The following is a 17,143-nucleotide window of genomic DNA, read 5'->3' as shown; positions in this document are numbered from 1 at the left end:
CTATACAATTGCTAGTTGTAGAAACCTTTACACATTTCACCCAAAAAGTGAAGTGTGAAGTGTGGGGATGATGCAACATTGTTTCCTGTGTAACTTCCTGTTAGATGTATCTTTGAGGTTTGAAAGGAGTTGGATGCGACCATAAAAGCAACATTTTCAAAATACTGGTGGTGTTAGTGAAGCGAAAAGCGTAGCCTCCAGGTGGCGCTAGAGTCCTCTCACCTCAGCAGAAACTCTGCCAAACCCAATTTTTACAGAAAGTTGACTAGAAATACGTAAATATTTCCAGTGAGTTGTATCTATCCATCTACAGGGTCTCATTATTTTGCATTTAAATTGAGGACATTACCAGATTAGTGGCATTATCATCCCTGTACTACACAGCTCCATGACTTGTCTGATGTGTGCGGAATATCAACATGAACTGATGAAAGTACTTAAACTTCCAGAGGGACACATCATAAAAGCTCCTAATCACTTTATATTGTGATTCAGTGCTGAGTAGTCCCTTAATACCAAACAAAATTACAGTAAAAATTACCACAAACTCAATTGCTGTGCAGTGAACTCAGTGGCTTTTTGGGGACGTGAGTATTGACCCATTGTGACTGTGATAATTCAGAGGTGGAGAACAGCTTTCATTGAAAACAAGCAATGGAACTTGCCGAGAAACCTGAGCAAAACCAGGCAACTCATTGTATTACTGAAGGTTGACTTTTATACACTTTGCCGGTTAGATTTTTTTTGACAACATGAATGGCCTCCTTGTAGTATAAATTAGCTTTTTCAAATTATGTAATTTTCAATTTTCATGACATTCTGTAAATTACTAAATATTCCTTAAGTTGGATTGCAATTCAGCAAAAGGGTCCAAAGCTGTAATTTAAGTGCAACTTTAATAAACCATACATATAAAAAGATAGCCAATCACACAACTCATAAATTTAAATCTTTGTATTAATTCCCACATTTATTTTATTACAAAGGGGTTACATACATGTCTGTCAACATCTGTCCACAGCATCCCAACACTGACTTAATATAAACTGAGGTGAAAAATAATCATACTCCTCGAGTGAAAAGGCCTCGCAATACGCTACTGACCATTTCTAACAATCGATCTGAAAAGCTGTACATTTATCTCAGAGAACTACAGTATATACAATGGTGATAACTAAAAAAAATGGATTTCACTGTGCACTGTTAAACTTCTGTTTATCTTATGCTAATTTCTACAACTCTTCAGTTTGGCAACTTAAAAAAAAACAAACAAAAAAACAAAAACAAACAGCAAACATAACACCTTCCTTTTTGGGAAACATAAAAATACTGATATGTGAGCGGGGAAAAATACAAAGAACTTTGTAGCCGAAGCTGTGTTAAAAATGGGATTGATTCAGCTAACGTCCGAGGATCAGTTTGCTGCTGTTGTTGGTGTCTGATATGGGAAGAGGTCAGGCAGGGTGGTCGTGCAAACGGGTCGCCCCAGCACCACCACAGGTCTGAGGTACTGAAGCTGCTTGATAGCCAGGTCCCCACACCCAGCCAGAGCTTTGTCCAGGATAGACTTCAAGTTTTGGACCGACGTGAAGTCCCCAGTCATAGCGTGGGGCTTCAGCAGTGGGGAGTGGGTGCGTCTGCTGCGGGTGTGAGAGACTCCCAGCTGGTTGTTCTCCTTGACGGAACAGCTGCGCCTGATAGTGTCTCGACGTTTCACTGGTGTCTTGTTTTTGTCTTTTGGACTACTTTCTTGGATGAACTTCAGGAAGGAGGACTCAAAACCGATAGGCTTATAGGCATCGATGTCAAAAGTGCGTGGAGAAGGGCTACAAGGCTGAGAGTCTTTTACGTTTGAAGGCTGTTCAGACAGTTCGTTTTTCCGTTTCAGTGGCTGGCGAAAAGGAGGAGAGGTCACTGAAGTAGACCCGTTTAGCATTTTGCCACCATCTCTGTTGCTCGATGCATCTTGGAAGACCTCTTCAGTGCTAAAGCGGAGCGAACATGGGGGGGAGAGGTCCACAGTGACTGGGCGAAGAAGAGGCCTGATTTTATCCAAACTGAATCTCTCCTCTTGCTTCTGACTGTTGTGCGGCCCTGCGGCCGAGTCTTCAGCGTGCCCACCTGTGCTTGGTTCACCGTAAAGCACTTCATCCGCCCCAACAAGTACACCATTTCTCTCTACGGGCGGCAGCTCGTCCTCTTCCTCCTCTGGGAGCCCCAGCGGATCATGATTACCCTCATCCGGTGTCTCAGTGTTTATGGAGAGCAGGCTCATGGCTGCGGGCTGCTCCTCTGTGTTCTCTGGCTCTGACTGGTACTCCTTTTCGCGAACCCCATTAGTCGAACATGCTTCTGCAACAGTTGGCTGAGCCGAATTCCTCTGAATGAGTTCCTCAAGCTGCTCGGCGTTGAAAACGAGCTTATCTTCATTCCTGACAATATACTTGCGGCGCATACGGTGCACCCTCATGTAGTGACGGTACAAGCTGTTCATGTACGTGACGACAGAATCGCAGTCCTGAACCATGCACGGGTAGGCCACGCGCATGCAGCGGTCTTGGCACAGCTGTAGTGCTTCTTCGTGAGATCTGAAGACGTATCGATTCAAGGAATATCGTCTCTCCCTCTCCTTTTCTGCCGTCCCATCTTTCTCCTCGACGCCCTTGTCGCTCACTTCCTCCGTCTGGGCCGCGACCTCGGGTGTCGGGCTTGACCCCCCGGCCTCCGCGGCAGGTGAACCAGGTTCTTCTTTCTGAGGACTCTGTGGTGCGACTATAAGCTTCTTTTGGCATCCAGTAATTGACTTTTTATGAGTGCTCTGCAGACGTACCACCAGTGAATCGTAGTACTCGCAGTGACTATAAAGTGTGTGTTTTTTAAGAGCTTCGTTGTGGCTGAACACTCTTTTGCAGCCGTCATATTTGCACCTGATCAGCTCAGGGGGTTGCGAGTGGTAGTCACGAGTGTGACGCACCAGGCTACTCTTCAGGTGGTAGGAGGCGCTACAGTTCGCAAAATGACATTTGTATTGGGGCTGAGGTTCGTCCAAGTTTGGGAGAGGTCTTTTCTTGGTGGGCTCCTTTCTGACTTCTGGTCCTTGTTGCACATCAAAATCTTTTTCCAACAAGAGCTGGGAGCGATTGTAATGGTGCACTAACTGCAGATGGCGCACAAGGCCTCCCTGGGTTGAAAAAGCTGCATCACAGTTTTTTGCCACACAATGAAACGGTTTACTGAATTTATCCAGTATATAGCAGAGATTACTTTTGGCTACCAAGCGTCTTGTCGTTCTGACCTGTTGCGTGCCCTTTTTTTCACCCTCTTCCTTCTTCTCCTCCTCCTCATCTTTCTCTCTGCTCTCTGCTTCATCCTCTCCTTCCTCGTCAGAAGGGGAATGATTGGGGAAGTTCAATCCATTTTCGCTCGTTGCGGTTGAATTTTTGGTCTCATGCTCGTGCTGCAAATTGGGGATCTCTTTCTTCCATACGTTCGCACCGTGGTTGGTCAAAGGCTGTGACGTCGCGTCTTTGCTTTGTTCATGCTGCACAGATGAACAGCTCACTTTTTCTACTAAATTCACACTCAGGTTGTGGATGTGAAGATAGTGGGCCCTCAGCACGTGCTTCTGTCTGTGACTCTTGGAACAAAGCTGGCACACGTAAGGTTTAAAAGAGGTGGTTTTCAAGGAAGTCAACATTTTAGCCTGTTCAATGGTACGACCGTGTCTGTTGTTATAGTGTCGCAGTAAGCTGTAACTTTGAGCAGTCCTAAAGCCACAACCTTTCATCTCACAGACATATGGCTTAGCAGCGGCTAATAATTCAACACAGCTTTCTTCGATGGTTACTGATGCTCGTTCAGTTTCATCCTTGATCTTTTCCTCAGGCTGATTCGGCGCCTTCTGAAGCACCACCATCACAGGCGCTGCCATAATTGCCTCGTGAAGAGACATTTGTGACGTATTTGAGTCCGTGTTAGACTGAGAGGGCTCACTTGGTTGGCTCTGAGGCGATGAGGAATTCAGGTCCAGTTTACTCAGCCCAATGAGGATTTCTTTTAGAGCATCGTTTTTTGTTTGTAAGTTTAAAGAGTTTGTTTCATTGCTTTTGGGATGTGTTTGAGTGTTCCTTTCGTCGCCAGCGTCCGGAGGTTGAAATGGAGCTTTCTCATTTTTGTCCTTTTCCTCTCCATCTGGGTTACCTTCAGATTTTACCCCTTTGGACTTAGAGCCCTGCTCTTTGTCGTGTTTGTGTTCTTTATTCTCCAGTTTAAGATGTTCTGGGTGAGCACATTTCAGGTGTCTCTGGACATCTCTGGCCCTGGAAAAAGTCATACCACACTTCTCAAAACCACAAGTAAACTTACTTCCATCAAAACACACAGCCACCAAGGTCATTGTTGCTTTGGGCTCCTTGCTCTCTGATTCCTGCAAAGTGGAAGCACAACTCACCGAAGGAGAGTTTATGACGTTTCCATTTACAGTGTTTGAGTCGAGTGACCTATTGAGACGGGATGCGGCTTCAGCCTTAAAGAGCTTCCGCTTTGCCTTCCTCTGAGCCTCAAAGTCATCTTCAGAGAAAGTCATATTATGTGTGGATAAATGCTTTATAAACTCCTTTTTGGATAAGTAGTATTTTCTACATTCAGTGCTAGAGCAGGTAAATGCAGCATCTCTAAAATGCTGTGCTTCGTGGTGATATATCTGTCCCAAGTCAGAATAAGTCACATAGCAGTCTTTGAGCTCACACTGATAGTTGAGCTGAAAGCCATGAGTCTGTTTGTGGTTGACAAGTTCGTTGGAAGTACTAAACTTTGCACCACAACCTACAACCACACACATGTAAGGCCGGTCACCATAGTGAACTCTTCTATGCTTGCGATGATGGTACGCCGAGACAAGGTGACGCCTACAAAAGACACACTTCTCTCGCTTGTCTCTCATCTGATGGAAATATTTCACATTCTCATCACCTTTGTGCTCTGACTTCAAGTGGACGTATAAGTACTTGGAATGTTTAAATACCCGAGTACATCCAGTTCCGGGACACGGATACTCGTCCCGGTTCTGCAGCTTGAAGTGTTGCTCTATGTAATCGAATGTTACATGCTCGTCTTCGTCCACGTGCTTCTCCTTCACAGTTTTGGCTTGTTGCACAATGTGATGCAATACATCTGGATCGTGTGTGGATTTGTAATACAGCATTAAGGAAGGGTCAACGGTGATCTCACCCGGCTCAATGTCGTCATCCTCCTCCATTGGTTTCTGTACGTCCTCGCTCTGTGCATCGTTTTTGTAAAAAGGTGAATCACTTTCAATGTGTTCTTTGATGTGGGGAACAAGTTCCTTTCGGCTCGTAAACGTTTCCAAGCAAACAGGGCAGGGGTGGCTGCTGTCCTCCGCATGTCTTCTGGAGTGGTGAATGATTTGAGTGTCAGTGACTGACCTCTTACAAATCTGACAGCAGAACTTGTACTTCTTTGTCTCCAATTCTTGGTTGGTTTCTGTTAGGTCACTACACTGCTTCTCTTTGTCTGACTCATGACCATCAAGCCCTCCATTTATCCTACTTGGGTGCCCGGCTTCTACTTTCACTGCTGCTCTGAGCAGTTCGTGATGATTATCCATATCTTCTTTATCTACAGTCTCTTCCTCTTCCCCTTCTGACTCAGGCTTCAACCCCAGAAGAGAGACGCAGTGATACTTGAGAGTTTTCCAGTCCCAGAACTCGGGGTCAAAAGGCCAGTATGCTTTTAGTGCTAGTAGCAACTCGCAGCGCAGCGAGTTGGGAATAACCTCGTTTTCCTGGTCATACTTTTGGTCAGGGCGTAAGTAGAGCTCCTGAAGACAGCCGAAGGCCTCCTGGTTGGGACCGAGCAGGAACTCGGTGAGGTGGCAGGCACGCAGCACTTCAAGGTCGTCTGGAAGAAGGCAGGACATGGTCTTGCAGACGGAGATCCTCATGTCTGAGTCATCCTGCTTCGGAAGTTGAAGGGCTTTGACGCAAAGCTCTACTGAAGCAGGTATCCCATGTTCTTCGGTCTGAAAACAGATAGCGATGTGTTACCATACCAAACAGTGCTGCAAAAGTCAAAACAGGTCCAGTTGGTTTTGCTATTCTGCGTAACCTTCATCTACATGAAATACAAATGATATTACCACAATTTACATTCACACATGTGTCTGTGCTAGCTTTGTTTTCTCAGGCTACATGCAAATAAGATGCTAGAACTCTTTGATCCTAAAGCACGTAGTAATGTACCTAAACGTATTTGTGCCAAGAAAACTGTCACACTCACCTCAGCCTGAATCACACGGACCAGATAAACCAAATGGTGCGTCGTTTTGGCAATGGCACCGAGCTGAAGGCATCGTTCCAGAAGAGACACCAGTGAGGGGTCAAGCCTCCTCTGAAGCTTACTCCACAACAGAGTCAACTCCCTTTCAACAAAAAGGAGCAGAATGAACACACACTCTAAAGTCGCCTCTATGACTAACACGACAACAACTATAACAATATAATAATTATTTGATCAAAGATTCAGAACTCTAGTCTGACTGGAGCCAGCAACAATCACTATTGACATTTACATTAAATCCAGTGCAGATGGAACCTACTCACCAGGAGCAGTAAAGACTCTGCTTTTGGAGCTGTTGTGTCAGGAAGGTTGTGCACAGGATGAAAGCTGTATTCTCCTCGCCCTCCGTCTCCAAATTACATGTGATCTCCAATATATCTTTACAATCCAGTCTGGATATCTATTAAGGAAAGACATGCAATAGTAACTGCTGAGTAACCAATGCAAGAGACAACATCTCGACATCTCTGGTCATTTCTAGACGTAGATAAGGGAAACCATACATAGATTAGTAATTTTCTTGTAAATACAAACCATTTGCTCAGATGAACATTTCTCTACAAAAAAATCAAACCTAATTCACATACGTATGTACAGCATTCGAGAAACATTCAAATACTTACAATCTAAAGTCTCAAGGAGTGATCAAAAATGTGCAACAGTGTACACTAGAGAAAATATGGCTGGTTGGAATAAGAACCATCTGGGAATCAGGGAGGGCAAAACAAAATCACAACCTCGGTTCTCTTATCATTGTTGTTCTATAAGCTTGTGCTTTTATTTATTTATTTTATTTTTCAGTCAAATAATGCACAGCAAGGTCATATTTTGCCACTGTTGTTGTTACAAAGCTGATACAGGTTTTCTTTACAGCGGTGCTCTTCTTTTGTTGACCTTGTTCACAGAGCTCTACATTGTGAGGAAAAGCGATGTTTTGTTTTGTGTTCATGAAGAGAGAAAAACTTGAACCTGAGAGTTCACTGAAATCACACATCAGCTGTGTGGGCTTTTTGTATAAAAAGATTTTCAGATAGCTACCCTGTACAGTAGATTAATTATCACATATTCACTGATGGGAGTAACAAGAAGCAACAAGAACAAAAAAAAAAAAATCAAGGGCATAAATAAATACTATTTTATAGTATATCTGTCTTAATCTGCATTTTTATTAGAGTTTAAAGTAAACAGAAGATATGCCACAAAGAAGAACACGCTTTGTCTTGATCAAGCTGCAGGTCTTCAAGACAAAAAAAAACTCAATTTGCATCTGAATTTGGGGCTCTATTTTTGGAGACGATACACATAACTTTATAAATAGATGCTTTTTTTTAATGTTTGTCATCATCCAAATATGTCCACATTTTTAATTAATTGGCCGTTAATCAGAGAGAGATAGAGAGAAACGCTGTGCGATTCAATACTTTAACTGTAAGACCAGAGGAGGTTTGATCTGTCCTCCGACAGCACTTCACGGTGTCCTGCTGTGACCCCTCGAGACATCTTGTCATTACCATCTGTCTCTTAGAGTTGAAACCTATATATATATATATATATATATATATACACACACACTTAATTAGGACCATCCCTGACCGCCATGATTTTTTTTTCGAAAGTGTCAAACCACATTTAAATTATTTAACACTTTGTATTTGACTTCCCATGGGTACGGTTGACAAAAACGAAAGAAAGCACTTAATGAATGCACTAAAAGACGCAGCCTGTGAAAGAAAGATCTGTGAAAATAATCCATGCCCATTCACAAACACAAAGTGATGCAATACCTCCATTATGGCTTCTTCATTGGGCAGCAGGTGACAAAGCAAAGAGACGTATGTTTGACGGAACGTGGCTTGGTTGGAAATGAAGCTGCATTCTGTGCAAGATTTAGCCAACACCACGGCCTTGGCAACTTCGCCCATCTTCTCCAGATGTTTCACCCGCATCTCCATGAAGCCCTCACCCTCCAAACTGATGTATGCATCAACTAAGGACAGAATTTAGACAATGTCAGAGTAGCACACCAAGTTAAGCACACGGTAGCAACAAGTCCACAATCTGGATAAAAGAATTTGATGCCAACCTTCTTCTGGGTTGGTGGGCTGGCCGGTGAGGAGAGAAGCAAGGACTGGATTGCTCCATGCTCCACCCTCTCCGGTGATCTGGAGTAAAGCCTGGAGGTCTGTGCTTCCATACTGTAACAAGGTGTCGTGGGCAATCTGCAATTAAGACACTAAAATTAACTCCTTGAAGGGCTTTACAGTTGAACTAAATAGGATATTAGCTCACATAACAACATCCCTGACTGCTATTTAAGGCCTTCTGAAAGAAGAATCTTATTTGAAATGACATCAAAACATAAAACAAATATAAACCACCGTGTTTAATATGTTGCAATGGCTAAGCACAATCTAAAGATTAGAAAAATGTCAGTACTTATTTATATTAGACTGTAAATCTAACTATAGTCTGGTAAAAGATTCCCGTGGCTCTTAACAGTAGATCAGATTCGTTCACCTTGCATATGTTGAACCATTTTAACATGGTGTAGTACCAACACTTCGGTGCCCATTCACCACAACAAAGAAAGTTGACAGACACACAAACCAACCCACAAGACTTGAATGATTCACTGGTAACAATATTGTTGTTGGTGAGGGCTGCACAATCATTGATAAAATGTGAGGTGACACCACAATTCTCACAGAAATATACTCAATTATTAAAGTTTTATTGTATATTTTTTATTATAGAGACAGAAAAAGAAATGTGAACTTCACATAAACATGTCACAGCTAGGCTGCCCGATTCTCGCAATGTTAACAAATCATTATATGACGAATGAAAAAAGCATACTAATGTCCTGCACTAAATCCTAGACTGATGAAGGTTATTGGTATTCAGCGTTTGTTTAAAGAACTGAGACAGATGTTGATTTAACTGTGCTTTCATTTTGGAGGCTATGGTTTGTAGCACTGTTGGATTGTATTGTGTTGTACTGACACATGTTTATATTATTTTGGCAACCTGACTTTAGTGAGCTGTGTCAGGCTGACTAACACAAAAGCTTTTGTGTTTAATTGAATATAGATTAAGAGCACCACATTATAACAGTCATGGAGGGGTATTTAGTGCAGGACTGCAGTGCACATTTCACAAGTGTACCTAATGTTTTGGTCTGTGTATAGTGAATACATGTTGAGCACACTGTGTTATATGACAGAGCAGATCAAATAAATTGTAAACTTCAATCGCTGATTGAGGTTTTGAACAGGAACACACCTGACCATCACAGGAGAGTTACAGATTGACTCAACCAGGGGCTAATAAAAAACTTACCATTGCTGTCCACACCTGTGTAAACATTAAATCTGAGGCTTCATTGTCAGAAGGCCTTTAATGACACCAACACAACAGTATTTTTAATCATCGGTTTTAGCAGTCTCTCTCAAATGTACATTACTCTCTGATTTCAATCAAAAAAAAAGCATTAAAATGTTCTCTACCTGCACAGAGTGGTGGAACTGAACCCAGGCTTCATATGGGATGTCATTCTCAGGCACTGATAGCAACAGCTCGAAACAGCTCCTGCAAGAAAGAAATCAACAAGATGAGGACTTCCTTAAACTATGATCAAACCCTATAACAGCAGCACAAGCTGATCCAAAACTACTGTCACAAGGACGTCGCCGTGATCTCCTTTGATTAATTCCTTTAAGAAGATGAAGGTGGGTTTGGAATTCTTCATCCCTGCAAAAACGACGGGAATTGAGATACTTCCTACAACAAATTGATCCTCCCCCCATCCCTTCTCTCTTGCACACACTCACTTCCGCTCTCTGCTCTCTCACACTGATAAGAGCTGCCAGACTCTGTCACAAACGCAAATGCACAATTCTTAACCACACAGTTCTCCTTTTATAACAGCATCTGAACTTATGTCCAGTATCGACAACCTACGATACATTTTTAACTCCTTTTTATTATGCTGCTGTAGGTGTTAAATCAGGTAATGACTTCATGCTGGTAAAGTCTCATTTATAACTGTGTAACTGGACGATGAGCCTTCAAGATCACTCAACAAGGTTACAAACGATCCAACTTAAATGAAATGAACCAAGAATCTGCAGAGGCTGCACTGCTCGTCTTTCAGCTCCCCACAATGGCAGTCCTTCAGTCCATCTCAAAGAGACCCCCGATGACCTGACCAGCACCTATCGGACCTTTGTTGTTGCCAGGCAACCACTGCATCCCAGGAAGCGAACCTTGCAGGGAGATTGTTAGCGAAGTCGGCACCAAACAACACCTTCGGGTCCAATGTTGGTGCTGGGTAATACCCTGACTCCCTTAACATTCATTTTAGAGAGGTTTTAATTAGGTCCCCATAGCATTTTAGGAATCTAACACTAAAATAATACCCTCTTTTCACCAAACTAACCAGTTTCTATCTGCTTTTCCAAAAGAGCTATTCCTTTATCTGTTCATCTCTATGTTAATATTATACTACATTCCATGAAATCTGCAAAAGCAATTACCAGAAATAAATAATATATGTGAGCTGACCTAATTCTGACCTCCAAATGCTAATCAGCACATCCTTTAATACAACATTTGCACCAAATTTTAAAGAAATTCACAAAAATGGAGAAACCATTACACCTCTGGCTACTGTGGTCACCAGTACTGAGGTACCACTTTTACAAAATCATGCAATTGACTTCAAGATCAGCAATGTGTGTAAGAGGAAGCTCATAGCTCATTTTCTCCTTAACACACAGAAGGCGGACACAAAAAACTAGCAACGCAATGCATGTGTGAAGACAAAATAAGTACACGCAGTGCAGAATTGAAATCTAAAAAAAATGAAGTGGACATCTAGAGTGGAAAAAAAGAGGTCATGCGTGCCTCACATACAGAGCTACTAGAATGGAGAATGAAGACATGTGGTTTAGGTGGATTGCGCTGTGCACTTTGTCAGGGTTGTGGGCAGAGTCATGGCTGATTAATAGTTATTTTTGCCGCTTGCAAAAAAACGATTAGCCTTGGTGTCTTCAGCTGTGCTAATCAGTACTAGCATGCTGAATGTGAAATGGCATCTGTCTGGAGGAAATGTCTAAATTAGGACTATATCAGGTAGACCACAAACTGTGGACTTGTGTTGGAAGGTACTAGGGGCTATAATTAAGCGAGGCGGAAAGTCATTATATCACCAGAAAGTGATATGTATAATGACCTAGGGCTGGGCAATATACTATATATATTCTTATGGTATCTTCTGTGATGTTTTGTTGTGTATGGACCCCAGAAAGAGTAGCTGCCACCCAGGTGGAAGCTAATGGGGATCCAATTAAATAAACAATAAACAACAATAAACACAACTGATTGGATTCATTTGTATTTTTTGCTTTTGAAATGTTATTTAAAAAATGCTTAAATCACAAAATTGAGATCATTCCTCCCTCTGCAATCATTCAAAAGCTGTAGTAATAGGAAGTCACTGAAGACAGGAAACAATGAGAAATATTCTACTTCACTGGTATGGAAATGGTTTGGTTTTGCGTGTCTGACAGAAAGCCGACGACTGCACTATGTAAAGTTAGTCTTAGGTTTGTTAAAACAAAACGTCACAGCACAACAAACCTACAGCAGCACCTCAAACAAAAAGCAGTGAATGTTTGTCTCCATGAGATTCTAAAGAATGTGTATCTTAATAGAATGATTTTACAGAAGAACTGGCATTTTTATATAAGACAAAGAAATGTGTTACTCATTTACAAGGTTCAAGAACTCGGGTTTACAGACCCCTTCACAGTTAGTAAACAGTGTGACGTTTTGTGAGGGGCGGGGCTTAGCTGGAGGCAACACATCTCCAACATTACAGCCTGTAAAGGGCAGTTAGCATATTTCAACTGAGTATTTTGGCAAGAATGGACAAGGAAAACACCGATTTTAGAGAATATGCTAATACACTCACTCCCCGAGACCGTGAGTGTTAGTTAAAAAGTTGACTCTGACTGATGAGACTACATTCTTCAACCCCTACACTCTCACTCACTGGATGGACAATTTGACCAAAGGAGGACACAGAGGGGACGAAGTCTGGTCTGTGTTTATCAAATGAAGACTCTCCTACAAAGATGTTACAAGAAGTAAGTGAAACCACTGTGGAGAGTAAAGTAGCAAATGCAACTTTTGCTTGGAAACCCCTGAAACATGCAACTAATGTTGTATTAGTTCGCTGTTAGCATTAGCATTAACGTGTAACAAGAATCCTCTAGATAATGATTAACTTAACATAATTTGCCTGGCTAGTGAGTGATGGACGGTATGACAGGACTGCGCAACATGCAATGGGCAGACATTTACACGTGCCTCATTGAGAAACCCAGCATCTAAACAAAAGAAAAATTGAAGGCACACGAAGCTTTAGGCGCCTATAACAATGTCGTGTATGGAGATGTGCAAGATTTGGGATAAAAGAATATGAATGATGAGGGCACGGAGGGGTTGTCTTCATCAAGTGACGCCTCTTCTACATACTGTGAAGGTTCACAGAGCAAATGCAACTTCTGCTTGAACACCCCTGAAATACACAACTAATGTTGCATTAACATGTAACGTAACGTAATTTTAGTCACAATTTACTTTAACTGAAAGAGATGATTCATTACATATTAATCTTATCTGATATGAAGTGTGGGCATTGTTTTTGACTATCTCACTCCAGTCATTTGTTTTAATCGAGTTCAACCAAATTGTCTATGACTGACAGTGGCTGGTATGTGATAAAACCTCAAGCTGGTGTTTTTGATTTGTCAGTTTTGATATCCCAAATACAGCAAGACGTCATTTTCACAGTGGACAGTGGCTGTGTTTGCTGCAAGCTTCCCTCCGTTTTGCCTCGAGCTAAAATCGTGAAATCACAGTGATGTAGGCCATGAAAGGATCTATAAAAAAATGCTGAAAATAATGCAACGTAAATGTGAAGCATTGGGTCAGGTTAGGGTGCAGTTGGTGCAGAAGCATTGTTTAACTCAACAACAACAGAACTCTGGATCAGCAGCACCATGCAGCCTGACGTGTGCCTGATTTTACTGCGCTAATGTTATTGTTCTGCTCAGCAGTGTCACTTTAAAACACTACACACTGTGGCCTAAGAGAGCACACTGGAGACCATTTTGATAAACAAAAATTCAAATGTTTTTATTCTGAATGTTTCTCCAACCACTGCCAAGCAGTAGCACTTTATTTTAAAAAAGAAACTTATAACTATTTGTTTTGAAGTTTTTCATTTATTTATGTTCATATCACATCAAAATGTTTCTCAAGATATGCTGATAACAGGATGTTTCAAATTTAAATAAGAACATGCACAAAAGGGGCGGTGTTTGGCTCATCCAGTTGAGCGCCCGCCCCATGTGTTGAGGATATAGTCCACCCTTCTCTGCCTCCATTTCCTGTCCACCTCTCGACTTGACTTTCAATAAAGGCTAAAATGCCCCCCAAAAAATATACTTTAAAAAAAAAGAAAGAAAAAAGAACATGCACTTAAGAGTTTATGGGTATAAAGAAGCCACTCTATCTACTTACTCACTTGCCTGTTCATTAGGTACATGAAAACGAAACTAACCCACTCAAGTGAAACAGTCCTGCACCAAATCCTCCTTCGTGGCCGTTGCATTCATTTTCACTTGTGTATCCAATGAACCGGTAAGTGAGTGTATATCTCATAGTGTATATTTTTACAGAAACATTTTTCAGTACTCACAAAGCTAGTCTCTTCAAAACAAGGGCCACTCTGTCGGACTCTGCAGTCAGGTGGGATCGGGCTGCAGCAAAGCAGTTGATGGACAGACAGTAGACCTCTAGAAGAGGCAGACCGTGCTCCATAGAGTTCCTGCTCCCAGCATAGTGCATTAGTGCCTGTAGAAACACACAGCGACAACAACATGTCAAAAAAAATTGCGATAAAGCATCAAGAAATATAGTCAGAAACATGAACGGGATAGGAAATCAAGTAGGTGACATTTGGGTGGATGTACAGGGGTTTTCCACCTGTGGGAGACACCCGTCTTTGTCTGATTGATCCCAGTTGACAATGTCTTGTGTGAGGTGCTCCTGATTGGGCCTTAGGGGACTTGACTGTAAAACATATGGCAATCCTAAATTTGCACAAAAAACCTGACTCTATAAGGTCACCTGTAATGTGCCACACTTTAATATACATTTTGATGAGCCAAAACAATGCTTCCACCCAAATGTGTGTTTGTTTCACTAATTTTAAATAAAATATTGTTTGTGATAACATCAAAATAAACCAGAAACAGAAAGAGACGGGACGAGCAGGGTCTCTAATTTGTCCATTATATTACACCCTGTATGATCAAGTTGGTTGGTCTACATTGCCCACTCGTTGGCTTATTCATTGCTACACCTATATTTACAGGGAAATTCTTCTTCCATCGTACCTCTGTATCCACATTTCGCAAAAAAAGCACTGGAAACTATTTTTTGAGGTCACACCACACGTTACTGCTATCTGTTCCTAACGTTAGAAGAGAAAAAGGTAAAATGGGTTTCAGGTATTCAGCTCCTTCAGCCGCCTGGAATATGTTGCAAAATGATCTAAAAATTGAGGAGTGAGTTGATGCTCATTTGATGTTTTTGAATACATGGTGAAGGTCTTAGAGGTTGCTTTAACCGTTTGTTCATGTTTTAACTACTGTTTTTTTTTTCTTTAAGCATAATCAAGTCTTAATAACGACTTGTGTGTAAATTGTATTCCTGTTGTATGTGATTTTTGTTGTGTCTCTGCCACTTCCTTTGTGTTTTGGATGCACAGCTGCCTGTCTTGGCCAGGTCTCTCTTGAAAAAGAGATTCTTAATATGAATGGGGCTCGGTGAACTAAAAGCTAAATAAATTTAAAAAATATCAAGAAATTGTAATGAACAAGAACGCGTTTCAAGTAAATATAGACAAGTCAGCATGTAAACAAGTTAGTCACCTGAACATGGGTGTCAGGCACACACATTAAATCAGGGTAGTACTATCAATATCCCAGGAGTCTCATTTGCCAGAGAGTGAAACCACTGCTGGGTGGTGGTGTTTCAATCCACAGTGGCGCTAAATTAATTCCCCGCTGCCTAAATATACAGCCTCCTCTCAAAGGAAGCCAAGAATGAAGTTTTGACTCCCGAGACCTACATCAGTGAACTAATTACATCGGGGCTACTTCCGCTTGGAAATGAGAGGCACACAATTATTTGTCTAAAACACGCTGAAATTACTCTGAATACGAAACAAATATATATGTAAAGATATTTTTGAAGTAGCTGCTTGACCATACACACTTTAAATTAGTCTTCCTTCCCATGTATGTGCAGAGGTTGCTTCATAGCTTGAAAATATTTTTTTTTTTTTAAAAAGATGGTATCTTTAAATTGTGTAACTGACTTTACAGCACAAAATAATCCTCCTATTATCGCTTTCCTTCCTCTACAGCTAAACACAAAGTGGTTATTTCAAAGTAAAGACCACTGTCCATAGGAGAAATGATTACCAAGACAAACAGAGAACATTAACAGCAGCCCCTGTCAAAATATGGGACTAACGAATAACTCTCCTCCACTATCCACCCAACTATCACTGGAAAGCTCTAGTGTGACTAGTGTAACTAGTTTGGAGCTTCTCCAACGAGGGGGACTCTACAAAGTGAAAGCCAAAGTAATTTCCCATGATGTTTTTACCAAATAGGAATGCCATGTTTGTAATTTTGCAATTCATTTTTTAAAATTATTATTATTATTTTGACTAGAAGAAACTACAGAATGGCAGATGCACAGCAAACCTGAGCACAACAACAAACCCACATAGCTGCGCAGGTTATGACAATGCCACCAGATATAAGGAACACACTATTTAACACGTAAGGACTAAGGGCATCTTTTTAAATTGACAACAGTGTTGTTGTTGTAATACGCCCCAGCTTGCTAGAAGATGTGGATAAACATACCGCGGTGAAGCCCCGCCCCACATACATGCAGCTATGCATGATTTGCAAACTGTGACAATGTCAAGTGCATGAAAACATTCGTTGCAGACTTCCTGCTTTTCCAGTATGTTCAGGTATAGAAATAAAATTGGGCTAAATCAGAGCTGTATCAATTAACGGAACCAGACAACTTAAGCTGACACACATGCAATATACCTGTCAATGTAATTAGCCCAATGTTAGAGATGTTTTGACCGAGGAATAAAATGCATACATGAACGATATATGTATATACATTTATAAGTTGTGCATTGGTTTGCATCCCTGATCTAAATATGACCTGGTGGCTAGCGGGCTAACAGCCGTTGCTAGAAAAAAAAAACAAAAAACAATCCTGGTGTAGCTAACGTCAGGCTAATGGTAGCTTCGATGTTGTAGGTACACATTACCTGACAGAAGTTGTCGCAGTACTCCGTGGAAGATGCTACAGATATCTCTTGTTGCCTGAGTACATCTTCGAAAGCTCTCAGCGTGGCCAGCAGGGTTTCCATTGCAACCAGGGTGTCCTCGGCCGTGTCCAGGGCCCGGTCGCTCCAGTCGTACTCCGGCTCGACATTACTCTCCGCCATCTTCACTCTCCGCCACGGCGCGTATGCAGTGTGCAGTCTGCCGCCGCCTTCACTTGCTGTCGGAATATTTAAAGCTCTCAGTGGAACTGCCTCTTTTTCCCCACACCGTCTCTGTTTACCATTATGTTTCACCCCGAACTCTTTGCACGTGTTTTAACACATTGA

The 17,143-nt window shown here is 41.7% G+C and overlaps 1 protein-coding gene across 1 annotated transcript; it reads right to left on the bottom strand.

Moving 5' to 3' along the window:
• Positions 1-877: 877 nt before the first annotated feature.
• On the bottom strand, positions 878-17,008 carry rlf (RLF zinc finger). Its single transcript, XM_047611221.1, is given in 9 exon segments — positions 878-1,442; positions 1,445-6,040; positions 6,298-6,439; positions 6,621-6,757; positions 8,142-8,344; positions 8,441-8,576; positions 9,864-9,945; positions 14,126-14,280; positions 16,799-17,008. Coding segments are annotated over 9 exon segments (5,673 nt in total). The 5' UTR covers positions 16,979-17,008; the 3' UTR covers positions 878-1,400.
• Between the last annotated feature and the right edge of the window lie 135 nt (positions 17,009-17,143).

Source organism: Mugil cephalus, chromosome 17 (genome assembly GCF_022458985.1).
Source record: "Mugil cephalus isolate CIBA_MC_2020 chromosome 17, CIBA_Mcephalus_1.1, whole genome shotgun sequence".
In the NCBI taxonomy this organism is placed as follows: Eukaryota; Metazoa; Chordata; class Actinopteri; order Mugiliformes; family Mugilidae; genus Mugil; species Mugil cephalus.
This window is presented reverse-complemented; position numbering and strand designations above follow the sequence as displayed.